This window comes from Poeciliopsis prolifica, unplaced genomic scaffold (genome assembly GCF_027474105.1).
Source record: "Poeciliopsis prolifica strain line A6 unplaced genomic scaffold, Auburn_PproV2 SCAFFOLD016, whole genome shotgun sequence".
Taxonomy (NCBI): Eukaryota; Metazoa; Chordata; class Actinopteri; order Cyprinodontiformes; family Poeciliidae; genus Poeciliopsis; species Poeciliopsis prolifica.
This window is the reverse complement of record NW_026562391.1, coordinates 1,987,015-2,010,637: the sequence shown is the minus strand read 5'-3', so window position 1 is coordinate 2,010,637 and position 23,623 is coordinate 1,987,015. Positions and strand designations below refer to the sequence as shown.

Sequence of the window (23,623 nt, the reverse complement as noted above, 5' to 3'; positions counted from 1 at the left end):
ACTCTGATAGTTATTGACATCCAGTGATATGAAACACTTATATCATGACATGTTTTTCAATCGTATCGTCCAATATTACATGTATATTTTTACATTTCTTCCTCATTTATGTGGTCTTCAACAAATACAAGTGCGTTGCCTGTGTCAGTGTTTTATTTGCTTATCCATTCTTGACCTTGTCGTCATAAGTGCCACTGCCCTTATAACCAGACACATATCCACTGGTGTCTGTCATTTCCTCACGCCCAGATAATCCTTTCCCTTTGCCTGACTCGTCAAAGCGCTCCTTGTGTGACCCGGTGTACTTGGATGTGTCCGTCAGTCTGTCCACTCCTCCTACCTTTGACGCTTTCTAAGAAGTGACGAAAAGCAGAAAACGTCCGGTGAGAAATCTAAAGTAGTCAGTAGAGTTACATGCAAAACAGCTCATTCAGTTCAGATACGAGAAAGGAACCTTAACCTTACACAAACAGACATAAACATGCAGTGAATAAATCAATTTGTTTGCACCAAAGACTTAAGAATAAACATGTTTTCATAGAGGCTCTTTATTTGTGTATGTATTTGGCAAATATTGCAGAGGGAACCCAAAACTTATTCCAAGGTACAGCAGAAGAAAATGTCCTCCCTACGTCCCCTAGGGGGCGCCAGATAATTCTGTACATAATTTAAAAGCTATGATTTGCTTATACTTACGGTGACTCCAACATTGGCAGGATCCTGCCCAGCAACGAGACCGTACATATGCTGAACAGCCTCCTCTTGGCTCTTGCCTTTGAATCGCTTCGGAGCCAACTCAAGCAGGGCCTGGTTGAACTCTTCAAATGTGATGACACGAGCGGTCTTTGCCCTGGTTTAAAGAAAAAAAGGGACAAACCCTGTTATTACAATTTTTTTCTTGTTTAATCTGTCATTGTCCTTTAACGTCAACCTGTCAGTGGAACTAGAGATAAGAATTAGCCAACTGTATGTTTCCGTATAAATATTTATTAATATGTCTTGCCCTATTTAAAAAAATATAAACTTGAAAATGTCATATGAAGTTCTTATGTGGAGATATATTTTGGTGTAACATATATCTACATTGCTGCTGTAATGATAGCCTTTATCAAAATAAAACCACATACTGAGCTGAAATGGTTATTCCAATGTAGAGAATTTACTCAGAAAAAATTAAGAAAACAAGTCAGAATAATCACCAAACATGAAACAGACATTCCTGCTCTTTGTTGTGGGGACACTTTGCTAACATTAATATTATGAGAAGATGACTCCTGTCCTAAGACTTACTTGACTTTGCTGAAAACTATATCAACATCAGTGGAAGTGACGTGCTTGCCGTCTATAATGTGACAGTCTTTGCACATCTTGGCAAAGTTCTTTCCATTCATCTCTCTCCCAGTCGCATGAGGATCTCCGTGGACTGCAAACTTCTGGAAAGCGGTCTGCGCATCTGCGAGGGTCGCTGATCCGGATGCCATGCTGAAACAGACACACGAATATTTAATATTGAGAGAAATATCTTCAATTAATGATGTCACTGATAGGATCCCATTCTTTGAATAATTTGACAGTGATAAGAACACAAAGTTACAATTATTATATTTTTTTGGGCTGTCATTGCATGGGAAACGACAAAAAGCACCTGGATGAGATTGCAGTAAAATGTCTACATTATTTTACGTGTAAAGTTTTACCTCTTTGTTTCTATCTAAAACATTCAACTTTTCCTCCTAAAAGGTATCAACACATCTAAAATAAAAAGCACAAAGTCATGACAGGCTTGTGGACGAGCATTTTTAAAAATGTCGAAAGCAACATGACGTCAGCGCGGAGCCCGTTTCTAGGAAACGGAACGCAGCATTTAACCGCCCAATGCAGGACAATACCGTATTTCACCATAATTAGTCCTGACAAACACTACTAAGAAATATGAGTGACATTCTTAATAACTACAAACACAATGAACACCCACTGTTCACGGCAAATTCTCTAAATTTGCCGTTACGCCGTCTCTTTGAGTGCGAGAACATTTCCATTGCCTTTCGTTGTGTTGCTACAAGGACCTGAGCTGTTGAGGTAACGCCTGAAATGTGGAACATAAAACTTACCTGCTGTTGTAAATGCAGTGATAAAACGTGAAATTTCTGGCAGCTGCTTCACCTCCGCTTTCCTCAGTCCCCTGAATCCCCTCTTGAACCGCTGCTAACGACTAAAGGTTAAAGTCGTTAGAAGTTAGAAGGTTAAAGTCGTTAGAAGTTGCTAAGAGACGTCGCCGGGAGCTTTGTGAAGTTACGATTGGTGCCTTTAGGAGGCGCTGTTTCTTCCTTGTTTGACTAGGAGAAATCAAGTGAAGCTGAAACGCCGAGCTGAGCCATCACTGCTCATCACTGCTTTTTTAAAACGTGCTTCCATTTATTAAAGCGTCATTTAGAAGTAAACAAAATTATGTTTTTACTGCCAATGCATACGTCTGCTGTGAAATCTATTTGTATGGCGTTATTTTTTAACGACTCCTAACAAATGTGTGGACTAAATGTGTTCAAAAGGAAGATGGCTTTTCCTTAGTTGTGATATTGGCTGCAAGTTTGGTCATGCAAGTGTCGTCAATGTGTTTCTAATATCTTCTGGAATTTCAATCATTTCGTGTTTGCTGACCTCTTGTGGTTCAGGTTCTTACTTGTTGGCCTGTGATATGTAAAGAGGCTCTAATGACAAAGAAACTGACTGTGTATTGGGGCAAAATGACACACACCATGCTTGGTGTGATCTGTCAATGAAAAATCAATTAAAAATCAAAGGAGCTAAGAGCACTTTTTGTAATCTGTAAGAGTTATTTATAAATACACACAAGTCTAGTACTTAAAGGATTTTCTCAGCACTGTTTATTGATCCTCACACTAAAAATGTATGATACTTAAATTGTAAATACATTTTATCTACACACACATCATTGCTGCTAAGATACTAATTCAAATGAACACAAAAAGTCATCTTTTTGGACTATGTGAGGAAGCCGGAGAACCCGGAGAGAACCCACTAATGCACTTGGAGAACATGCAAACCCCACCAAGACAGAACCCGGGCAGGGATTACATCCAATTTACTTCTATTGATCGTTCATAAGCCTTTCATAATGGTATTTTTAGCAGCATCCAACAGTTATAAAGAAAAAACAAATACTGTCTCACTGTACAGCATTTGTTACACATTAAATAGCTAAAAAATGTACTGATCCTTATTTTAATCAGTTTAAAATATAAAAGAGAGACAAAACGTTAGTTTTACTTACACATTTAACATTTTAAAGTAAGAGAAGATGCTTGAGAAGATATGATGGATGATGCTTTGTAGTTTAACATCAACTGATCAGTTATACATGTTGAATTGTTGACTGGTTTTCAGACAAATTGTGTTCATGTTATTATTTCATCATTAACAAATATTCATCAGAGTGCAGGGAACCTTGAAGTTATTTTTTTAAGTATAAGGCATAGTGTTCTGCTTCAGCTGGCAGAGCGTAACAGAGGAGCCAACCCCAAAACCAGCAAACAGAGGCTCACTGAACTGAGCTCTGAACCTGTGGATGAGCTCCATTGTATTGGATATTGAGTAGAAGGCCAAAGTGTTGCCCGCATAGTCCAAGTACACACCTATCCTAGTGGCCCGGGGAGCACCAGGCAGATCTTTGTCTGCTTTGTTGTGCCAGGCTGAGTATCCTGAATCAGAGCAGAGGAGACTCCACGACTTGTCGTTGTAGCCCAGAAGGCTGCTTGAATTTTTGCCCTTGCGACTGATGCTCTTGTAGGCCACGCCGATGGAGAACTCCCCGCCCCACTCGGCCTCCCAGTAGAACCTGAAGCCAGACAGAGGCTCCTTGCACAGCACCTGGGAAAAGCCGTCGAAGCGTTCCGGATGGTCCGGATAAAACTGGGTCGTTTTCTTTCGAGTGACTCTCTGATTGCCATCCGACAGCACCAGCTCTTTGTAGACGGTGTTTGAGTCAAAGGACAGTCTGACTGCATCTGAGAGGGAAAAAAAAATCCCAAAACATAAACTGTGCACATTTCTTACTATTCACCTGAAACCACTACATGCTTTGCTTTGAAATCCTATTTGCATGTTCAAGTCAAGTCTGATGTCTTTCATCGCGAGTCTAAGTCCAATCATAAGTCTTTAATTTGAAGTTACAAAACAAACATTCCTTTTTCTTTGTTCTTCAACTTCATCTTTAGCCATGCCATAACACTTAATTGAACAAAATTAAGTTATTAATTGCCTTCAATTCTTTAAAGAAAAAATATTTACAAAAGATGTCATGTTTTAACCCGATGGGCAACATAAGTTTGCATTAATGTTTAAAGAAGTTGTAAAATCAGCTTTGCACCCTGTCAAATACCTGAATGGATCAAACAGGAAGTGATGCTATTTTCAAGAACCTTGTTTATGAAATGTCTGTAGTTTAACAGAGAGAAAATATGAGACTAGTGAAAAGTTTTTTCGAAAGCAACACAAAGAAATTTAATTGATGGGCTGTTATGAGCCATTAACTGACACACATAGGCCCCCTACAGTATGTACTATCACTTGACATTACCATAACAGCCAGTCATGTGTAAACACTACAGTAACTTAAACATACAAGATGAATCACACTTACATCTCAAGAAGTCTGTTCTGGATTTTGGCTCCTGAAAATCGACCCTGGAGGGAACTTTGTGAATGTCAATAAAGAAAATTTGGTTCAATAAAAAGGCCCACCGTTTTAGTTGTTGCTCTTGAATTGCCAAATGTCATGGAGTTTTCTTGTCCTTACTTTTCAGGTGTTTGTCCCTATTTCTTGGCAGAAGTATGTACACAGGCGTTTCGCTGACTGTAAGGAATATCTACGTTAGTGTGTCGCATGATTTAACTTCAGTTCTGGGAATGTACAAGCATTTTCTACACGAGCTTACCCGTCTTGGAGATCTTGCTCAGCTCCTTTTTACAGATGTCATCCAGGCTTTCTTTCATCTCTATGGCTGTTTTGCTTATTTCTCCAAAGGAGAACTGAGGATTGATGAGAACTTTAGGCACCATGGCCTCCGGAGGAACACACAGGGTGGGAAAATTCTGTGGAAGAGAAAGGAAAGAGTTTCGTCAAGAGCTCTGAAACAAAACCGAGGTGTAGCTTAGTCTTAACCTGATTCGTCGAGACCTGGTTTCCACCCTGTACACTTGAAATATATTACAGAAATGGCAATACAATTTAGGGATGACGAGGAATCCCTCTATCAAAAACCAACAGATTGAATCCAGCATTTTGAATGAATGCCTTATGTCATTATTTCCTATTAGAAATACTTGAGTGTTGGAAATGTATCAGCAAACAGATTTGTCTGATCCTTTGGCACCTGCAGAAAGTGAATGTTGTCTTCTGTTTCCAGGATCTGTCGCAGCTCAGCGTCTCGCCGCTGCAGCTCCATTATCTCCTGCTCAAGGCGCTCGACGTAGCCGTCGGCCTGCGTCATGGCCGCCTGCATGTTGGCCATTATCATCTGGTTGATCTCAGTCTTCCAGCGCTCCACTGCCTGCAACATCTCATGGAAGGTCTTATCGCTTTCAGTCTGCGCACGATGGGCAGCATTCTGAAGAAATAAAATAAAATAAAAGTTGATGTCACACAGGGTAAGAATGCTCTCAGATGCGATGGTGAAAGATAACTGTTACACTTGTTTCTTTAATGTCTGACTTACTTTTAGAACCTCCACATTGTGCTTGAGCTCCTGCAGCTCTTTCATCCTCTCTGAAATGATGTGCTGCACTTCAGACTGGGTCAACACCAGAACTTTCTGAAGGAAAAAAAAATACACACCAACAAGTCGTTCCGCATCATTTTAAGGACGAGGTACTTTTAGCCTTAGTCGCTGTTTTTCTCTTTAGACTCTGCATTTGATTTTACATTTGAAGCAAGATAAAAGTACAAAAATTCTCAGATTTAGATTTCAATAGTGTCTGCGACTTGGTACCTAAATCCATAACTTTTTCTTAGTCTTTGCCTTCTAAAAAAAATCCCATTTTTGTGAACCAGCAACTCGTCGACAAAGAGCCACACATTTCTCTTTTGATCCAGAACGGATTTTGAACCAACTTTTTCCACGAATCTTGACAATTTCCTATCAACTTTATGTTGCAAGCACACTACAGTCTCTTTTGTATCACTTTTCAGGCCCATGATTTCACAGCCTAATATGTTAACAATCTAACCTATGTATCTAACCTCATTTGTCATCTCAAGGTCAAAAGAGTGAGACTCTTATTTTGAAATAAGGAGATCAAGAGAACTTTGCACTTTTATGCAGTGTGTTTGTGGTTATACAACCCGCTGACCTGCTGTACCAATGCAATGCTGAAAAAGACACAAAAGGTTTCTACGTTATCTGTAATGTATAGGGGTGGTGGGCTAGAGGGGCGCCAAAACGATATGGCAGAAAAAATATCTCTAGTTGGTGTGTGATATGTTTTTTTTTTCATTTGAATCCTGTTATTGTCTGATGACTTGGAGCTAAACAAAGAGAGGCAGAAAGGAAAGGGGTCAGAAAATCAAAAATGAACTTTTCAAACTTTTCAAAGCGGTTGACAGGCAGGTGAGTTTTGTCAGTCTATCAAAAAAAATGCTTGTCAATATTCAGGTTAAGTTACCAGTAAAATAAAATCTCTTGGTCGTCTTGCAACTTTGTGCCATAGCTACAGATGTCTCGGGTTGCATTATCCATAGCTGCGCCCCTGCATGCAGGCCACACAACCCACAAGCCGAAGCCGTCAGAACTCACTTGTTTCTCAATGCGCTCTTCTTCCGCCGAGGCAATGTTGTGGCTGCGGTGCTCTCTGACAGTACACAGCACGCAGATGCACATCTGGTCAGAGCGACAGAACAGCTCCAGGCCCTTCTCGTGCTGGGGGCAGATCTTCCTGTCCAGGTGGCCCGTCTCGTCCACGAGCTTGTGCCTCTTGAACGTGGACGACTCGTAGTGAGGCTTGACGTGCGTCTCGCAGTAGTAAGCCAGACACATGAGGCACGACTTGACGGCCCTGTTGCGGCGGCCGACACAAAAGTCGCAGAAGGACTCGCGGTGCATGTACGGGAAGGGGGTGAGCTCCGGAAGCTGCTGGCGGGGCTGCTGCTGGTGCTGAACATCTGGCACGTTGCGCCTCAGGACGGGCCGCGGCGTGAAAGACGCGCGGCACTGAGGGCAGCCGTACACGCCCATGTGGTCGAACTGGTCCCAGTAGATCTTGATGCACTCCAGGCAGTAAGTGTCCCCACAGGGGATGGTGACCGGGTCCCGGAGGCCATCGGCGCACAGGGGACAGAAAGAGTCTGGTGGGAGCGGGAAACCCGAATCAGCCATGTTTACCAACAGAGGTAATTGGTTTTTACTCCAATTAAGTTCTTATGTGAAATAGCAGTTAGTCAAATATTCCCAGAGGAAGGTCCACAAAGAGTTACTCCATGGACACGTCGGGACACCACCTGTCCTTCTAGAGGAACGCTGCGCTCTTTTTCTGCTGACATTTAAAGGCAAGGCTTTGTTTCTACCACAAACAGTAAACTGACCTCTTCCCACACGACTCGTTTTCATTTTCTGATCAAAAGTCCTGACGTCTGCACCCGTGGTGAAATGTGCTTTTCAACTTGAATACCATCTTAAAGTTAAGGTCAAGAAATCAGCAGACTCAAAGAATCTTTTGCCACCTAAAATGTAACTGGGTGAATGATGAAGAGTGTGTGTCTTGTGTTCTTCATGTAGAGATTGCGAATGATTTTAGGCGAGAGTGATGGATATATTACAGTTTGAAATTAAATATAAAAAGGGCTACAGGGTACTTATTTTCTTCATTAATCTTCAAGTGGTAAATGGACTGGACTTAAATACTGATAGTGAAAGAAAAGAAAACAAATCTGAAAGTTCAATTGGAGTTAAGGACTTTATTGGGTGCAGGGCAGCCAATGTGTGAGGTTTCCACGACCATAAAATTAATATTATTCATGAAAAAGATACAGTTTGCGCTTATTGGGCTGTGGAAGTTTGAACCAAAAGTCCTTCACAGCCTTGAGCTTTTCATGTGACTGAGCGGTGAGTTTCATGGCGGTTCGTTGTTCCAAAACAACAGACTTTGTTTGTCATGTGAACAAGGGCCATGACATGTGGGCTCTCAGGAGCCAGTCTGGATGCTTCCCACAAGGTGAAAACAAGCCGGATTAGATAACAGAGAATACGTAAACAAAACAGACAAACTCCTAACCTAACAGCTTATGGCCCAATAAATACATAAGAGTATATAAATTAATGTATATATTTATAAATGTATTTATACACTGTGTCCAGTGCAGCTCTTAGCGTGAAACCCAACTGATTTACTTTCACAAGTGGAATATTCCAATTTTCACTATAATGCTTCGCCTATTCTGTACAAAATAACTTATTATTAATTTTATTTTTATTTTGTCATTATAAATTATGTTTACGGTGGCCCTGAGGTGCAACCGCCAATTGAACATTGTCTTGTGCTTCATTTATGTTGTTGTGTTGCTCAGTTTGTTGAAGTGCCTCGCACCTCAGGGCCACAGCAGTTTGTCTTCACAAAATATGTATTATTACAAAATGTTGTGAGTTGAATCAAGGTTTAATGTATCAAGGTAGATATATTCTTATTTATATGGTAGACTGATGTTTACACTCTGAACCTTTTCTTTATGAAGGTTAAATATATAATTTCTGACAGCGTGACCTCAGGAGTAAAGCTTGCTGCTAGAAGAATTAGCAGTAAACATTCGTGGGAATTTTTTACGGCATCATCTTGAAGCGGTTTGTTTAAGATCACAGTTTTTGATGACATAAAGCTCCAAGGTTTATTTGAATTTCCCATTAAGGACCAGCTTTCTGTTGTCTATTCTCTTTGTTCTATGAAGGGCCGCTCTCATCTTTTCCTAAACAAGGCAGTTCTTGTTAAAACAATGGCTGGAGAGAGAATGAACGAAAGCGAGAGAGTTGCAGGGGGATGGATGAGGGCAGCTGTCAGCTGGGTTGTGAATGTACTGGTATATATATATATATATATATATATATATATATATATATATATATATATATATATATATATATATATATATATATATATATATATATATATATATATATATATATATATAAAGTGTGTCTATATGTATTGAGTTCCAAAACTGAAAAATAACATCTAATAAACAATGACTGGGGAAAAAAGGAACAAAAATAGAAATTGTGAGCATTTGTTTGTTAAAATTCCATTTAAAACATGCAATTTTAAGACGTTTACTGGCTATCAAATTAGCTCTCATCCTAATAGCTATCCAATCAGGATGTGTTGGCTATGTAACTCCAAAAAGTTGTATTATTTTTTTCCTTAATTATTTGGTATTATTATTTTTTTAATGTATCCTCTGTGAAGAGGGAAAACAGAGAAATCATGAAGTTAAAAGTTGCAGCAAATACTCCAAAACTGAAGAACAGTAGGAGAATGTATCAAAGGCTGGAAACCTCATTATGTCCTCCAATGTTTGCATGACGTTAAGAATAAATAAATCGGTCCATATAGATGCACAGTATCATTGTCATGGCAACTCGAGGGCTTCGTATGGCATTGGGATCTGGGATGCTTTCAATGCCTCTGACAAAGTCAGTCTTTTCAATGAAGCAGGAAGCTGGTGAGGCTGAGCAGACACTGGGAGGGGGGATGAGCGGGAGCGAGCACCAATGACGTCATTCACTGTGCTGGTCGGTACTTTCTCCCCTCTCAGCCTCTTTCTCTCCGCGCCTCATCCCTCCGGGGAAGCAAAAATCTGGGAGTGGCAGGAAGGAGGAGAGCCAGAGGACGAAGAGGAAAGCAGAGGTGAAGCAGCTAAATATTGACGTTGCATCACTGCGTTTACGACAGCAGGTACGTTTTATGTGCTGCGTTTCAGGCATCACCGCTGTGGCAAAGGTCCTTGTAGGATTACGATGAAAGGCAATGGGAGTGATATTTTTTAACTGTCGATATGTGGGGCACTACTAGGAATTAGTGACTGTTGATTTTCAGTTTCTAGTTTAAAGGAGAATCAAAACCATCTCAAAAATGTCACATTTCTAATCAGTGTTTTTCATAATGCTTGTATTTGTGGGTATATTTTGATCACCTGCAAAAACAATGGAAGGTTTTAAGGAGAGATGGGGTTATGTGAAATATTACTTCACATAGGTCCTGCAGAGTTACACATATCTTTCACTATTGATTCACATTGATCAGCTGATATTCAGTTGAACCGTCCGCTTCATAGTTCCTTTTAGGATCATGGTTTTGTTTCAAACCAACAGCAGCTGTTACACTGCTCTATTGTAGACGCAGACTTCGCTGTAACAGAGAAGAAGAATAGAAGCTCTGAGTTTAGTTCAATCACTGTAAATTGAGGAACAGAGAAGCCATTTGGAAACTGACTTGATTGAATTAAATTGGCTTGAGTGCAGCTGCAGCAACACTTACATAATGATGGATAGCATTGTGTATTAATGTGTGCGCGCGCGTATGTATGTGTATATATAAATATATGTATATATATGTATATGTATATATATATATATATATATATATATATATATATATATATATATATATATATATATATATATATATATATATATATATATATATATATATATATATATATACATATAGCTATATATATAGATAGATATGCATATATTCATCTATATATAAATGCAAGTGTGTGTGTGTCCCTGCATAAATGGGAAAGGGAAAAAGAAGACGTTCTTTATGGTCATCATTTTTCTGGCAAGGAAGCAGACAATTAACTAATGGACCTCTTATAACTTTATGATATAAAATTTTATCATTTGTCTTTAGATACTTTAAAGCAGCTCCCTTTGGGTTTTTGTGTTACATTTAATGCTAAAATTACTTTGAGATATGTGAAACATATGTAAGGCATGAAAAACGGGATTTTTGAACATTTTCTCCAGTGTAAACTTTTTGGGCAGATTTTTATTTATTTTTTTGTCATTGTAATCATTTCACGAAGATTGAAGTGTTAGATTCTGCTTATTGTACAATACACAGGTTTCAATATTTGATCCATGTGTTTGGTAATATTGTACAAAAGCACATTTATAAGCAGCAGCCACTTTGTTAAATCATCAGTAGCCATCCAGCTGATAATTACCAACATGTGGTAATTATCAGCACCACTTAATACGTAAAAAAAAATAGTAAAGCTGATACTTAGAGATCTAATGCATTTGCATTAATAAAGTGTTTTTATGTTGCCATTTGTAGCTGAATGACGGAAGAAGTTTTATGTGTGGAAAGTGCAAAATGTATGGCATAGGAAATAATCTAATGTGAAAAATGTTCAGATGTGAAACACGTGGGAAACTCTTTCACATGTGAAATTGACTTTGTATGGGGTGAGACATTTTACCTTTGACAGCCAAAAAGCGCAGTTGACAAATATTAAAGCAAAAATATTTCAGGTATGACATTTTGTACTGTGCAGTAACATAAAGTACTCAGGAAATGCAGTATAAATGACCATTGAATACAATCACAGCAAAAAAATTAAGATGTGAAAAACGTGTGACGTACAGGCAAAACGGGAGGGAAAACTTTACCTGTGAAAATGTTCTCACACATCTTAGACATTTTTCTATAACTATCCAACTGTTTTTTTTTTGGTGTTTCACATGTGATGGCATCAAAGAAAACAATTTGAACCTTTTGTGATCCTTGTCAGTGTTCAGAGAATGTCATTCACCATGTCGCTGTCATTATTTAAAGCTATTATTCTCAGTAATAAATACCTGTGCGTCTGTCTCAGCATGGCCGAGGGCACGGTGTCGATGGCAGAAGTGGAGACGTCCTTCCAGAAGTTTGCCGTCCATGGAGACACCAAAGCAACCGGGAAGGAGATGAACGGAAAGAACTTTGCCAAGATGTGCAAAGACTGTCACATCATAGACGGCAAGAACGTCACCACTACGGATGTCGATATAGTTTTCAGCAAAGTCAAGTAAGACCGAAGCGAGGATTCAGTTGAAATAAGAATATATGTATTTATAAGTGAGCAAAATGTCTCAGCAGTAAAGAACAGGAGTGTCTGTTTCATATTTGGTGATTATTCACACCTGTTTGTCTTTTTCAGAATATTGGAATAACTATTTCGCATAGTCACATGAAAATGTAACAGCGCGCCATTTGGTTTTACTTTGTTCAAAGATGTCTTTGAAGCGTCATTTACTTAATAGCTTATATACCAGAACTATGTCTCCCTACAAATTATCTTCACAGAACCACGATGTGACATGTCTAATTTTGTCACTTTGAAAAAAAAACAAACAGCTGGAGACACGGTGTGTTTTCATAGGGCAAAGTCAGCTCGTGTCATCACGTTTGAGCAGTTCAACCAGGCCCTGACGGAGCTGGCTCCAAAACGATTCAAAGGCAAAGGCAAAGAGGAGGCTGTTCAGCAGGTCTACGCTCTCATTGCTGGGAAGGATCCTGCCAACGCCGGCGTCACTGTACGTAATCTGGACCCGGGTGAACCCCCAACCTTGATCAAAACTAACAGAGCTGGAGTTAAACCAGTTCTGTTAGTTTTAACAGAACTGCTGAACATAGCTGAGTTGATTGACACCCATTTTATTTGATTTTGCACATTTTTGGTTGACCTCTGATGACCTCCAAGGAGGCTTGTTTTTGTTTTTTTTGTTTTTTACTAATTTCTTTAAAATGATCAAGATAAAATGCAGATTTTTGCTGCAAAAGTCGCACAGATGTTGCTAGATTTGGGTAACATAGGGCAGCTGGTGACCTTTTGACCTTTAAACTTTTATTATCTTCAAAACAAAAGCAACACAAATGTTTTGCTGCACAAATATAGTCCAGTTGATTGATGCCAATTTTGTCTGATTTGAAGAAGGTGTGGGGGTCTGGTTGACCTTTCATGACCCCTGGAAACATTTAATATTTAAAATGCTACCGGCACAAACTAAATTTAGCTGCACCAACCAGCGAAAGCATTTGACATTAATTTCACTAATGAGTTTTACACTTTGCATTGTTGCGAGGCATAACCTTAGCCACAAGGTTATTTACAACAAGAAATAGTGAGGTCATCAGATCATAAAAGTTGGCTTGGCTTCAAGCCCTGACAATCATATTTATACCAGCAGATGGCAGTAGTGCATAACATATTCATTTGACAATGCAGTGAACTCAAGGCTGACTGTTTTCTGTGTTTTTTTTGGGGGGGGGTCTTTTAGAAAGTTGCGAAAGCAGCAGCGGTGGACAGACTGACTGACTCATCCAAGTACACCGGCTCACACAAGGAGCGCTTTGACGACTCGGGCAAAGGGAAGGGAAAGGCCGGGCGAGAGGACATTCCTGACACCAGTGGATATGTGGCCGCCTACAAGGGTAGTGGCTCTTATGAGGAAAAAGTTAAAAATCCATGATCAAATAAAACAAACAAAAACATTTACATAGCCAATTTTCTCAAAACTTCTGGGAGGAGCTAAAACATGACGCATGACATCTAAAGATATCATATAATGTATATTGCTGGCTGTTATTTAGCAGGAACCAAAGAAAGAATGGTTGCTTCCTAGAGCAGGCCTGCTTTACTTTAATTCTGCCTTACAATAGTTGCCACTGTAAAGGCTTTGAGACATTGTGCTGTTTTACTTAAGCTGTATTGACTCAATGTTAATGAATTGTTAGTTTTGAGAAGCTGTGCTACTGAGAGCCACTTTTTATTTGCTGCAGTTTATATTCCCATCATGACAGTAGCAAAAATAATAAATGACATTCCCTTTCACGTTGCACTGACATGAAAACAAACAAAAATAAACTATATTAACCTTTACAGATGAAGTTGTGGTAACAGAGTCTTGATGTGTTTTATTTCTTTAAAATTTGTGTCGTTGCTGCATTTTTAATCATTTGAAGCTCTTTTTATTTTTTAATTTCTGAAGTAAAATGAAAAGATGAAGTGAATTTTTCTAATCTGGAATATTTTTAAGACTGGTGAAGATCTACAAATAATTTATAATGAATTAATCTTTTGCTGCAGTGATTTATCAAATTCAAAAATGTAGGAAAAATGCAACCTTACTTTCAATACACACTGATGAATGTTTTGAAACATTTACCTCCACAAGAGACCTGGAGAGGTTTGTGATAGTGAAAACAGGGTGGAGTTTTAGAGTTAGGCTAAGACTAAAACAAAGTCGTATTACAACAAGAAATACATTTTACAATAGTATCTATACTTTTGGCAGAACAGAGACACAATATTGCCAGAAGAAAGTCTTAAAGTTATGAAAAAAAAGTTGTTTTATTGAGAGAGAGAAAAAAAAAGAAAGGTTTTTATCAAGATAAGATCTGACCTGACCAGACCTGGAAGTCCGTGGTTCTGTTTTTGAAATGGACAGTCGTTTAAATAATTACTGCGTCTCATAGTCTGATGCCCCGAAAGATTATTTCCTTATTCTTAAAACAAACTCAAGATATTCAGTAATCTTTATTTGAAAGCAGTTTGGAGTAAAAGCCTCATGAAATACAACTTAATCCTCATATTAAAAAAAAAAACTATTTTGCCCCTACACAGAAAGAGCCAGGAAGTAGACAGATCCTATAGACAGTGGTTCCCAAAGAGTCTCTGGGCGCCCCTATCGATTACAATAAAATGCTCCCCAAAAAAGAAAAAACATATATAAATAAATAAATTAACAGAGGACATACATCGTTCATCCATAGCCCTATTCACATATTTTGTTTTCATACTCCTCTGAAGTTTATTTCACACTTCAGGTTGCAGCAAAAAACATTACAAATCATCTTGTAGTGCAAAATGTCATGCACTTTCCATCTCTGTTGACAAGCAGAAATACAAGTAGTCTTGCTGCAAATTTTGCACTAAAATGTTAAAAAGTTAAATACCTTTTTGAAAAAGATTATGCCTGTAAGTAATCAATGTTTATAATCGTGAAGGTTTAAAGGTCTAAAAATGTAAATTTAAAAATTATTTATTCGGCCAGGGTGGAGTTTGACTTTTTCCCAAAAGAAAAAAAAAAAGAAAAGCCTTCAAATGCAAGTTGACATTGAATTGTGAAAATTTATTCCAACAGTTTACTTCCCAAACGTTCTAAAAAAAAAAAATACACGTACACCCGTTTTTGAAACACAACGTGGCTCCAGTCGAAGAAGATCCCAGTTTAGGTTGGACAAAGCTTTCTGTGTGCTCTGAAGTTTAAACAGCACGCATTTCAAACAACACTTAAAATGATCTCAAACAAGACGCTTGAAATAAGTTTGTACACACCATACAGATATAACCAGAAGTGTTTGCATATTAAGATTAAGGACATGATTAAGTTATAATAAAAAAAACCACATCCAGCAAAGTGCATGCATTTTTATGAGATTTATTAAGACATAATAGTCAAACAGGAAATATAACTGATGTACAGAGAAATTAATTCCAGCTATGAAACATCTTTTTTTTGTCTTTTTAAGACTGTTGGTTCAGTTCAGCACACAAACACAGAACCATTTCACAACAAATATCTAATATATAAAACAGTTCAAATGTATTCATTATCACATCCTACTTGTCTAATACAATTCAGTCAGATTCAGACTAGGCTACACAAATTAAATTGCAGTTTAAAACATTAAAATACAGATTATTATTTATGGAAGTTGTTAATATTTTTTCTAACAAACAGGAACAGCTATTTGCTTCAAGCAGTCAGGTTAGTATCTTGAGAAAGCTTTAGGTGACGATGGGAAGAAATGATCTGCTTTCAGCAATATATTGATGTATCAACAATCAGTTAAATATCAGGAATTTAATCTCAGTCTGCCATTATGGGCTGTGACAAAGAAAAAGGATTACCTTGATGAAGTAGAAAAGTAAAGTGGACATGAAGTTATTAACTGTAACTGATGTCAATTTTATAAGATTTGTTTTACTCTTGAAACTGTTTCCTGATTTAAATTTTTACATGTTAAAGACTGAAAATGTGAATTATTCACTCTTGTATGCTTCTTATGATTATATTTAACTACTTCTAAAAACTCAAATTGGGCAGACTATACCTCACTTATGCCTAACTTTGCACAACGCTTCTTTCTGGAGGATATTTTATCACAAATCTGACTCTTCAGAGAGAGCACAGTTTAAAGTGGAACGTGTTTCTTTTATGCTCTTCAGTTTGTAGACAACCTGGCATGGGAGGGAATTCTCCCCGGACCTTTTCTGTATGTCTGTCACCTTAAAGACCTCATACGGAGGGATCAGGACCTCGCGTTCCGATTCAAACTGGGAGAACTCTGAGATGCCTGCTCCAAAGCAGGTGGTAATCTCAAAACATGACTGGTCGCCAAAAACAGGAGAAGCATAAGAGCCCACTGAGCTGGAGGTAAAGCCACCCAAGCGAATCTCTCTGTTGATACTTGTTTCAAATTTGCAGTTGGTTCTCCGGTAGGTGGTGACACACTCTGGTGTCTTGCGCTTGAGGGAGCGTAGGGCCATGGTGAGGTAGAAGTGTAGCGCATGATATTGAAATTTGGTCGTGTACTCAGAGTTTTGTGTTCGGACCGCCTTATTGAATCAGCATATATTGCCAGGGTGTAAGCATGAACAGCCATAATTTGTTCTTTCTTCAGCGTTGAGGTGGCGCTTGCCCATGTATTGTTGTAGTACTCCTCTGATTTACTCCAAGCCACTCCAAAAAGTCCTTTTTTCTCCTTATCTAACCACTTTGCCACTTTTTTTTTCCATCTCATCTTCACAGCCGTCGTACATGTCATCGACAGAGTTTGGAGCTAAATCCAGTGGGAACGAGTCGCTCTAAACAGAAAACAAAGGAAACACGTTACTGATTATTAATATTGACCATACGGGCATTTGCTTTTATTAAAACATTCCCCAAATAATGCACCCCTTACCTTCTGCTGTGCTGCCAGAACAACCATTCCCAATCTGAAAAACAGAATAATTACTGCTGCCAACAAGACACGAAGAGACTTTTTGGATAACAGCATGTTAAAGATTTCTCTGTGAGTCAGTCACTTTATTTTAAAAAATTCTGTGGTTTTCCTGTTTCAATTCCCAATCGAGCTGAAATGTTGGATGCTTCTCAGCTGGAAAAGGCTCTTCTTCACGTTTTCTTTGGTTGGTTTGTCAAGAAAGAGGAACTGTCAGAAACAAGTAGTGAAAAGAGCAGGTATCTTAAACAACGTTATCAAGAATTATGCTATGTGTAATCAGAGTTAAAATGTCTCCTCTACTTTTAATTTTGTAATCTTAATATCTTTTCTATTGGGTAACAACTTCTTGACATATTTTTTGATCCATCAGTTTTAACAGCATATTTTCTAATATCTCTCATTTAAAAAACAACAACAGAAAAAAACTACACATTTCATTGTTCTGGTATATAATGCAACAAATTTGAAGAAACAACCAAAAAAGTATCCGTACCTGAGATGTATAAAATCCGTCTCTATGAATGAAGGCTGACAAGGAAAAATTCCCTTTCTTTCATTACATTACCCTTTCTGTAATGAGAGGGTAGAGAAAACTGCTAAAAAATGATAAAAATTGATCTTTGTCTTTAAATGTTTTATTGAAAGCTTTTGACTCTGGGAGTCAGAGAAGTAGAGCCCCGAAATAAAGTTGTACATGAACCTTTATACACTTCACATTTAGTCACACAGGCACATAGAGGAAAGAACATGAAAAAGGGGAATTACTGTCACCTTCTGTTTTAGAAACAGAAAAAAAAGCTCGATACACAGAAATACGCACAAGCGGTAACCTGCTTGCTCTGTGGTTTTCACCAAGTGCTCTTGCGTCATGCGTTGTGTTAAAACACTGTTTGTACGCATAAACCTGCAAAGGAAATCAAACACATCTATAACTATAAGAATGCAGACATATGTCTCTGCATACTCTCTGCCAGGTCAATCTTTTTTCTTGACCTTATAAAAAAATCTGTTTTTGTTTTCATTCATTACTAATGTTTATACCAGCAGATGGTTATAGTGCATAACATGTAAAATCAGTAAAATCTAGGCTGATTGTGTATTTAGTTTATTCCTTTTTGTATTTAAACTGAATGAAGTGTGAAGTTTGTACCCTGCTTACAACTGAGGAAATGGGAAAGGAAAGTGTACTCAAAGTTTATGATTGTAAAACAAACAAATGTGCCCTTCAAATATTTTGTGTCCCTTTTATAAAATTAGTTTTTATAGTGAAAACTTTCCTAATTTAAAGTTTTGCATAGAAGGACCTATAAAAGTCATTTATCATCATATCAAACTTATTATGTGTGGAAAAAGAAAAATTGGGGACATAGCTGCTTGTACTTATTGGGACATTTCATCAGTAATCTGGCAGACAGTCTTCAGAGAGAGCACAGTTTAAAGTGGAACGTGGGGTTTTTGTGCTCTTCAGTTTGTAGACAACCTGGCATGGGAGGGAATTCTGCCCGGACCTTTTCTGTATGTCTGTCACCTTAAAGACCTCATACGGAGGGATCAGGACCTCGCGTTCCGATTCAAACTGGGAGAACTCTGAGATGCCTGCTCCAAAGCAGGTGGTAATCTCAAAACATGACTGGTCGCCAAAATGAGGAGAAGCGTAAGAGCCCACTGAGCTGGAGGTAAAGCCACCGAAGCGAATCTCTCTGTTGATACTTGTTTCAAATTTGCAGTTGGTTCTCCGGTAGGTGGTGACACACTCTGGTGTCTTGCGCTTGAGGGAGCGTAGGGCCATGGTGAGGTAGAAGTGTAGCGCATGATATTGAAATTTGGTCGTGTACTCAGAGTTTTGTGTTCGGACCACCTTATTGAACTCAGCATATACTGGCGGCTTTTCCAGGGTGTAAGCATGAACAGCCATAATTTGTTCTTTCTTCAGCGTTGAGGTGGCGCTTGCCCATTTATTGTTGTAGTATTTTTGTGCCGCATGCCAAGCCCTTCTAAAATCTCCCTTTTTCTCCCTATTTAGCAGACTGGCCATTTTCTTTTCCATCTCGTCTTCGCAGCCGTCGTACATGTCATCGACAGAGTTTGGAGCTAAATCCAGTGGGAACGAGCAACTCTAAACAGAAAACGAAGGAAACATGTTACTGATATTAATATTCATTATGACCATATGTGCATTTGCACTTATTAAAACATTCCCCATATAACGCAGCACTGACCTGCTGTGGTGCCGGAGCCCCAATGCAGCATCCGAATGACAACAGGACCACCGTCCAAACCGCTGGCATTGCCATCTTGTGTCAGCAGAGACTAGAAAACATGACAAAAAGGAGCTTGTTGTTTAACACCGTGTTAAAGATTTCTCCATGGGTCAGTCAGTCTTTATTAAAAAATAAAAAATTAAAAAAACAAAAAAAATTTATAATATATGAATAAATAAAGCAGTAAATGGCTGCAGCCTGGGACTTTGGAACTGTTTTCAAGCTCCTTCGAAACTCTGTGATGTTGTTCTGCTGTAGCTAACCCTCCATTTTCTTTCTCTAGATGACCTTCCCGTGTCTGAACTAAAATTGCATAAGACCAGCATGTATGTAGTTATAATAATCCAAGCGAAAGATGTGACTTACTTTCAAAAAGTACTTTGTGTAAATGTAGGACCTCAGTTAATTAATGCTTCTTGGCTGGAAAAAGCTCTTCATTTCGTTTTTTATCAGTGTCTCACATTAAGAGGAACTGTCAAAGTCCATGCCATGTTTTTTGTTTATGGACAGAGTAGGAATTTTAAAGATCTACAGTTCACTCTACTTATTTTGGAACAGTGGCTCCTGGTTGCACTTTTTGTTTCAAATTTCCCAAAGTTGATGGTGTAGCTGACAGCTAAGTAATAGGATGATGAACCCATAGACTCATAGCACCATAAAAATTTGCTTTAGGAAATCTTAGTAGGTCTATAAGTAAAAAAAAACATGTATGAACAGACACAAACATCTTAAACAATATCTTTAAGAATTATGCCATGTGTGATTATGTTAAAAATTTCTCCTCTACTTTAAATTTACATTGATAATCTTGGAATTTAGAATTTTCTATTTCTATACAACTTTTCATCATATTATCGATCCATCAGTTTTAACGCCATGCTTCCTAATATCCTTCTTTAAAAAAAATAATAATAATAATAATCATTATTCTGGTGTATAATTCAACACATTTGAAGAAACAAACAAAAAAAATGTTGGTACCTCAGATGTAGAAAATGCTTCTGTATGGATGAAGGCCCCCTGAAAAAACCAATTGTTTTTGCCAAAACACAAAGTAAAGCTTGAAAAAGAATGCTAAAAAAGTGAACAAAAAGAAGAAAAAGTACAAAATTCAAAGGTTTTGAAGGACTAAGCTCCAGAAACTGTCATCTCTCAATATCATTTGGGGTTTTATACAGAGAAAAGAAGGAGGAGTTCTCAAGCTAACCATCAGCTGATGATTTCCACACAATACCAAACACTCTCTTGAAGTCTCTTGTCAGTAGAGGAACAATATCACATAATTTTTCCTCTGCAAATTTCAATATCACTGTCCTTAAATTGAATCTTTTGGAGGTTGTGGCTTCTTCCTAGATGCCAATTTTAACTCATTGTTTGGCCTCCTAACTGTGACATTGACTGCGATGTGTAGAACTGATGCACGTCAAAGTCCCGTCAGCCTCTAACTCTAGTTCAGGGCTGTGGCAGCACACTGACCAGAGCCGACATGTTCCAGTGCCACACTCAACAAATGTCACTTTTCAACCAATAGGCCTGAATTGTTCCTGTTGGATTTAACTTGTTGCATTGTTGAATTTATTGCGCTTGTATTACTAGTGATTTACCACAGAGCTCCATGTAAGAGACCAATAATCTGTTAGGAAGCTGAAAGCATGTTAACATGTTCGTGGTACATTTAGGGGGGTTACTGAACATTTCTGTTCCTTTGAAAGCCTCATCAGGTGTCGTCTCAAGAGGTTGGAGGTGTGTGAGAGCGAGGAGGAAGTTCAAACGGTGTATGCTTATCAACCTTTAACAGCCCATCAATAGAAAGTGCCACATCATACCTTTATGTTTCTTGTCTTCCCATAAACTTCTGCTTTTCCAAAGACCTGTACGTGTCATGAACAACGAGTTCACCAGATGCTGATGAGTTCAGCTTCTGGCTGTTTTGATGCTTCGCCTGCCCATGTTGGGGCCTGGGTAGGTGAAGACCTCCCTCCTCACCAGAGATGAAAGATGAATGAGGCAGGGAGAAGGATGAAGGTGGAAGGAATGAGGGACAAAGATGAATGAGATGGAGGAAGGGGAATTTTGGATGTGGAGATGAGAAACAGAAGAAAAATTAGGCAGGGATGCAGGATAAGGACAAAATATGTATGGATCAGGAAGGTAGAGGATGGAGTAATTATGGGGGAAAAGGTAAAAAAGTCTAGGGTGAAGATGGTAGGTACAAACAAGGGGATAGAAGGAGACATATGAAGTTTCGAAATACATCATTGGTTGTGCAATCGTCATCGTTGGATTTCTTAACCACTCAAGTTGTTGAGACACATGTGTCATCATCATTTTATGCTGCTTTTGTGGCGTACACCAGACTCTTGTGCGTGACATGAACAAAAGAGGAGAAAAGTTTCTAACCGCAAACGGGAAGCGGTGATGTTTGTCACCAGGTGTCTAATCTGGTGTTTCATGCAGAGTTTGAGAAATGTACCGTACACCTGTGATTCTGCAGAGACCACTAAAGTCCTCATATCAGATATGTAATTCAAAGCAAAACTGGTCTGTCGAGGATAACAATTAAACATACACTGTCAAGAATATCTTCTTTTTTTTTCTACACCGACACATTTTTACAACTTGCATGCCAACGGCAAACATGTTACACATATTCACCGTGGCAATAATTTAGGTAACACCACATTTTAATTTACAAACACCTTTACAAATATCCTGTGTTTGTGAGCACTGTTCACACACAGCAGGGGTCCCCAAAGTGGGTCCTGGAGGGCCGACATCCTGCATGTTCTAGTTCTCTCCTTGCTGGCAGTGACAACCTTTTCAGAAGGTCAGTGTTTCTTCTTAGGCCTCTAATGAGCCGTCATTTGATCCACATGCGTTAAATCAGGGAGAGAAGGACAACCTGCAGGATGCCGACCCTCCGGCATGCCTGACATACAGGCATGAAACAGCCATGAATATGCACACTTTCACTAAGATGTTCAATTATTGACGAAGCATTTATCAAAGACAGCCGATCTTTATTTTACACATGTATTTATCTATTATGAGTACGTTTATAAAGTAAAAAAAAAAATCTATTTGCAAATCACTAGAATTACACCGTATTAACTTTATTGAAGTAGTTTTTATATTAAAACTGGGATTTCTTCACAATGAAATCATTAGTCAGCATTCTGAATCAAACTGTGTGGATAAGAATCATAAAAAATAGAAGTAATAAGTACATTAGATATCTGGAAAAAAGCAAACAAAAAATTTAGGATTATTGTCGTTTAAGGCCTGTTTTATGGACTCCAACACACCTGGGCAAGAAGCCTAAAATATAATGGAACAATAGCGCCATCAAGTGTTTATTTGATAACATCCCACTGTAAAAACGAAACGGTAATAAAAGAATAATAACAGAATAACAGCAGAGTTTAGATTTAAATGCTTTGCCATCCTGACAAGTGACGGACATGTTGGAATTTGAATTTCTGTCATTTTAAGTAAATCTGTGATTATGATAATTGTTATTTATTTGTCTATTGTTACCGATTACTGGGTTAAAAAATAATAAAAAACTTGCCAAAATGTCACAAAAGAAGCTGCAAAGTCTATCCTGTTAATGAAGATTTTTTTCTCCTTTAAAGCATTTTTATTTGCTTTTCATTTCATAAATCCTCATGATTTATTATTATTGTTTGATCAGTAATCCCAACTAACATTGTGCAGAGTGTTTTATCAGATGAAATGTCTATACCATATACCAACTTTATTTATAAAGCACTTTAAAACAACCACAGCTGAAACAAAGTAGAAGAAGATATAGGACTATAATGGGCTGATTTCTGTTTGTATTTATTCTGTATATTTTATTGGTTTTAGCAACAACTGATGACGACTGCTGGTTCTATTCCTGTCATAACTGGACTTACATTTTTACTTTTTATTTTTACATTGATTGTGTATCTCATATATATATATATATATATATATATATATATATATATATATATATATATATATATATATATATATATATATATATATATATATATATTATATATATATATATATATATATATATATATATATATATATATATATAATATATATATATTGTCTCTTTTGGGACTTGAATCAACCTGAACCAGAACCTTTGTATACTGATCATCTTTACTTGACAAGCAGCTCTAAACTAAAACAATATAAATTCAGTCAGACATATTTGTGGCGTGGCAACCAGATTTATTTGTATCGAATGCAATGAGTCATTTTACAGGAGCATGTGAAGAATAGTAGCTATGAAA

General features: G+C 37.9%; 4 protein-coding genes and 1 pseudogene across 4 annotated transcripts; 1 reads left to right on the top strand and 4 right to left on the bottom strand.

Annotated features, from left to right (window-relative positions):
- Positions 1 to 135: 135 nt before the first annotated feature.
- LOC129366990 (tubulin polymerization-promoting protein family member 2-like) lies at positions 136 to 2,261 on the bottom strand. Its single transcript, XM_055041161.1, has 4 exons — positions 2,112 to 2,261; positions 1,291 to 1,482; positions 697 to 850; positions 136 to 352 (listed from the first exon to the last, which is right to left on the bottom strand). Exons 2-4 carry the CDS (start codon positions 1,479 to 1,481, stop codon positions 161 to 163), a joined length of 537 nt encoding a protein of 178 aa, XP_054897136.1. The 5' UTR covers position 1,482; positions 2,112 to 2,261; the 3' UTR covers positions 136 to 160.
- A 601-nt stretch (positions 2,262 to 2,862) lies between these two features.
- Positions 2,863 to 7,513, bottom strand: ftr84 (finTRIM family, member 84). The gene is made up of 7 exons (XM_055041158.1): positions 6,813 to 7,513; positions 5,736 to 5,831; positions 5,394 to 5,627; positions 4,956 to 5,112; positions 4,817 to 4,873; positions 4,661 to 4,714; positions 2,863 to 4,025 (listed from the first exon to the last, which is right to left on the bottom strand). Exons 1-7 carry the CDS (start codon positions 7,389 to 7,391, stop codon positions 3,481 to 3,483), a joined length of 1,722 nt encoding a protein of 573 aa, XP_054897133.1. The 5' UTR covers positions 7,392 to 7,513; the 3' UTR covers positions 2,863 to 3,480.
- A 2,267-nt stretch (positions 7,514 to 9,780) lies between these two features.
- Positions 9,781 to 13,944, top strand: tppp2 (tubulin polymerization-promoting protein family member 2). Its single transcript, XM_055041162.1, has 4 exons — positions 9,781 to 9,957; positions 11,891 to 12,082; positions 12,437 to 12,590; positions 13,335 to 13,944. Exons 2-4 carry the CDS (start codon positions 11,892 to 11,894, stop codon positions 13,524 to 13,526), a joined length of 537 nt encoding a protein of 178 aa, XP_054897137.1. The 5' UTR covers positions 9,781 to 9,957; position 11,891; the 3' UTR covers positions 13,527 to 13,944.
- A 2,278-nt stretch (positions 13,945 to 16,222) lies between these two features.
- On the bottom strand, positions 16,223 to 17,121 carry LOC129367197 (ecto-ADP-ribosyltransferase 5-like; annotated as a pseudogene).
- Positions 17,122 to 18,463: 1,342 nt separating this feature from the next.
- LOC129367163 (ecto-ADP-ribosyltransferase 5-like) lies at positions 18,464 to 19,361 on the bottom strand. The gene is made up of 2 exons (XM_055041460.1): positions 19,287 to 19,361; positions 18,464 to 19,183 (listed from the first exon to the last, which is right to left on the bottom strand). Exons 1-2 carry the CDS (start codon positions 19,359 to 19,361, stop codon positions 18,464 to 18,466), a joined length of 795 nt encoding a protein of 264 aa, XP_054897435.1.
- Between the last annotated feature and the right edge of the window lie 4,262 nt (positions 19,362 to 23,623).

What these genes read in the sequence shown, in the direction of transcription:
- LOC129366990 (XM_055041161.1), bottom strand. Translation starts at nt 1,481, where the DNA reads ATGGCATCCGGATCAGCGACCCTCGCAGATGCGCAGACCGCTTTCCAG. An exon ending in ATAGTTTTCAGCAAAGTCAA is followed by an intron (nt 851 to 1,290) that starts GTAAGTCTTAGG and finishes TCTTTAAACCAG; the next exon opens with GGCAAAGACCGCTCGTGTCA. An exon ending in CTGCCAATGTTGGAGTCACC is followed by an intron (nt 353 to 696) that starts GTAAGTATAAGC and finishes GTCACTTCTTAG; the next exon opens with AAAGCGTCAAAGGTAGGAGG.
- LOC129367163 (XM_055041460.1), bottom strand. Translation starts at nt 19,361, where the DNA reads ATGGCAATGCCAGCGGTTTGGACGGTGGTCCTGTTGTCATTCGGATGC. An exon ending in GGGCTCCGGCACCACAGCAG is followed by an intron (nt 19,184 to 19,286) that starts GTCAGTGCTGCG and finishes TTTTCTGTTTAG; the next exon opens with AGTTGCTCGTTCCCACTGGA.
- ftr84 (XM_055041158.1), bottom strand. Translation starts at nt 7,391, where the DNA reads ATGGCTGATTCGGGTTTCCCGCTCCCACCAGACTCTTTCTGTCCCCTG. An exon ending in ACAATGTGGAGGTTCTAAAA is followed by an intron (nt 5,628 to 5,735) that starts GTAAGTCAGACA and finishes TTATTTCTTCAG; the next exon opens with AATGCTGCCCATCGTGCGCA. An exon ending in GAGCAAGATCTCCAAGACGG is followed by an intron (nt 4,874 to 4,955) that starts GTAAGCTCGTGT and finishes TATTCCTTACAG; the next exon opens with TCAGCGAAACGCCTGTGTAC.
- tppp2 (XM_055041162.1), top strand. Translation starts at nt 11,892, where the DNA reads ATGGCCGAGGGCACGGTGTCGATGGCAGAAGTGGAGACGTCCTTCCAG. An exon ending in ATAGTTTTCAGCAAAGTCAA is followed by an intron (nt 12,083 to 12,436) that starts GTAAGACCGAAG and finishes GTGTTTTCATAG; the next exon opens with GGCAAAGTCAGCTCGTGTCA. An exon ending in CTGCCAACGCCGGCGTCACT is followed by an intron (nt 12,591 to 13,334) that starts GTACGTAATCTG and finishes GGGGTCTTTTAG; the next exon opens with AAAGTTGCGAAAGCAGCAGC.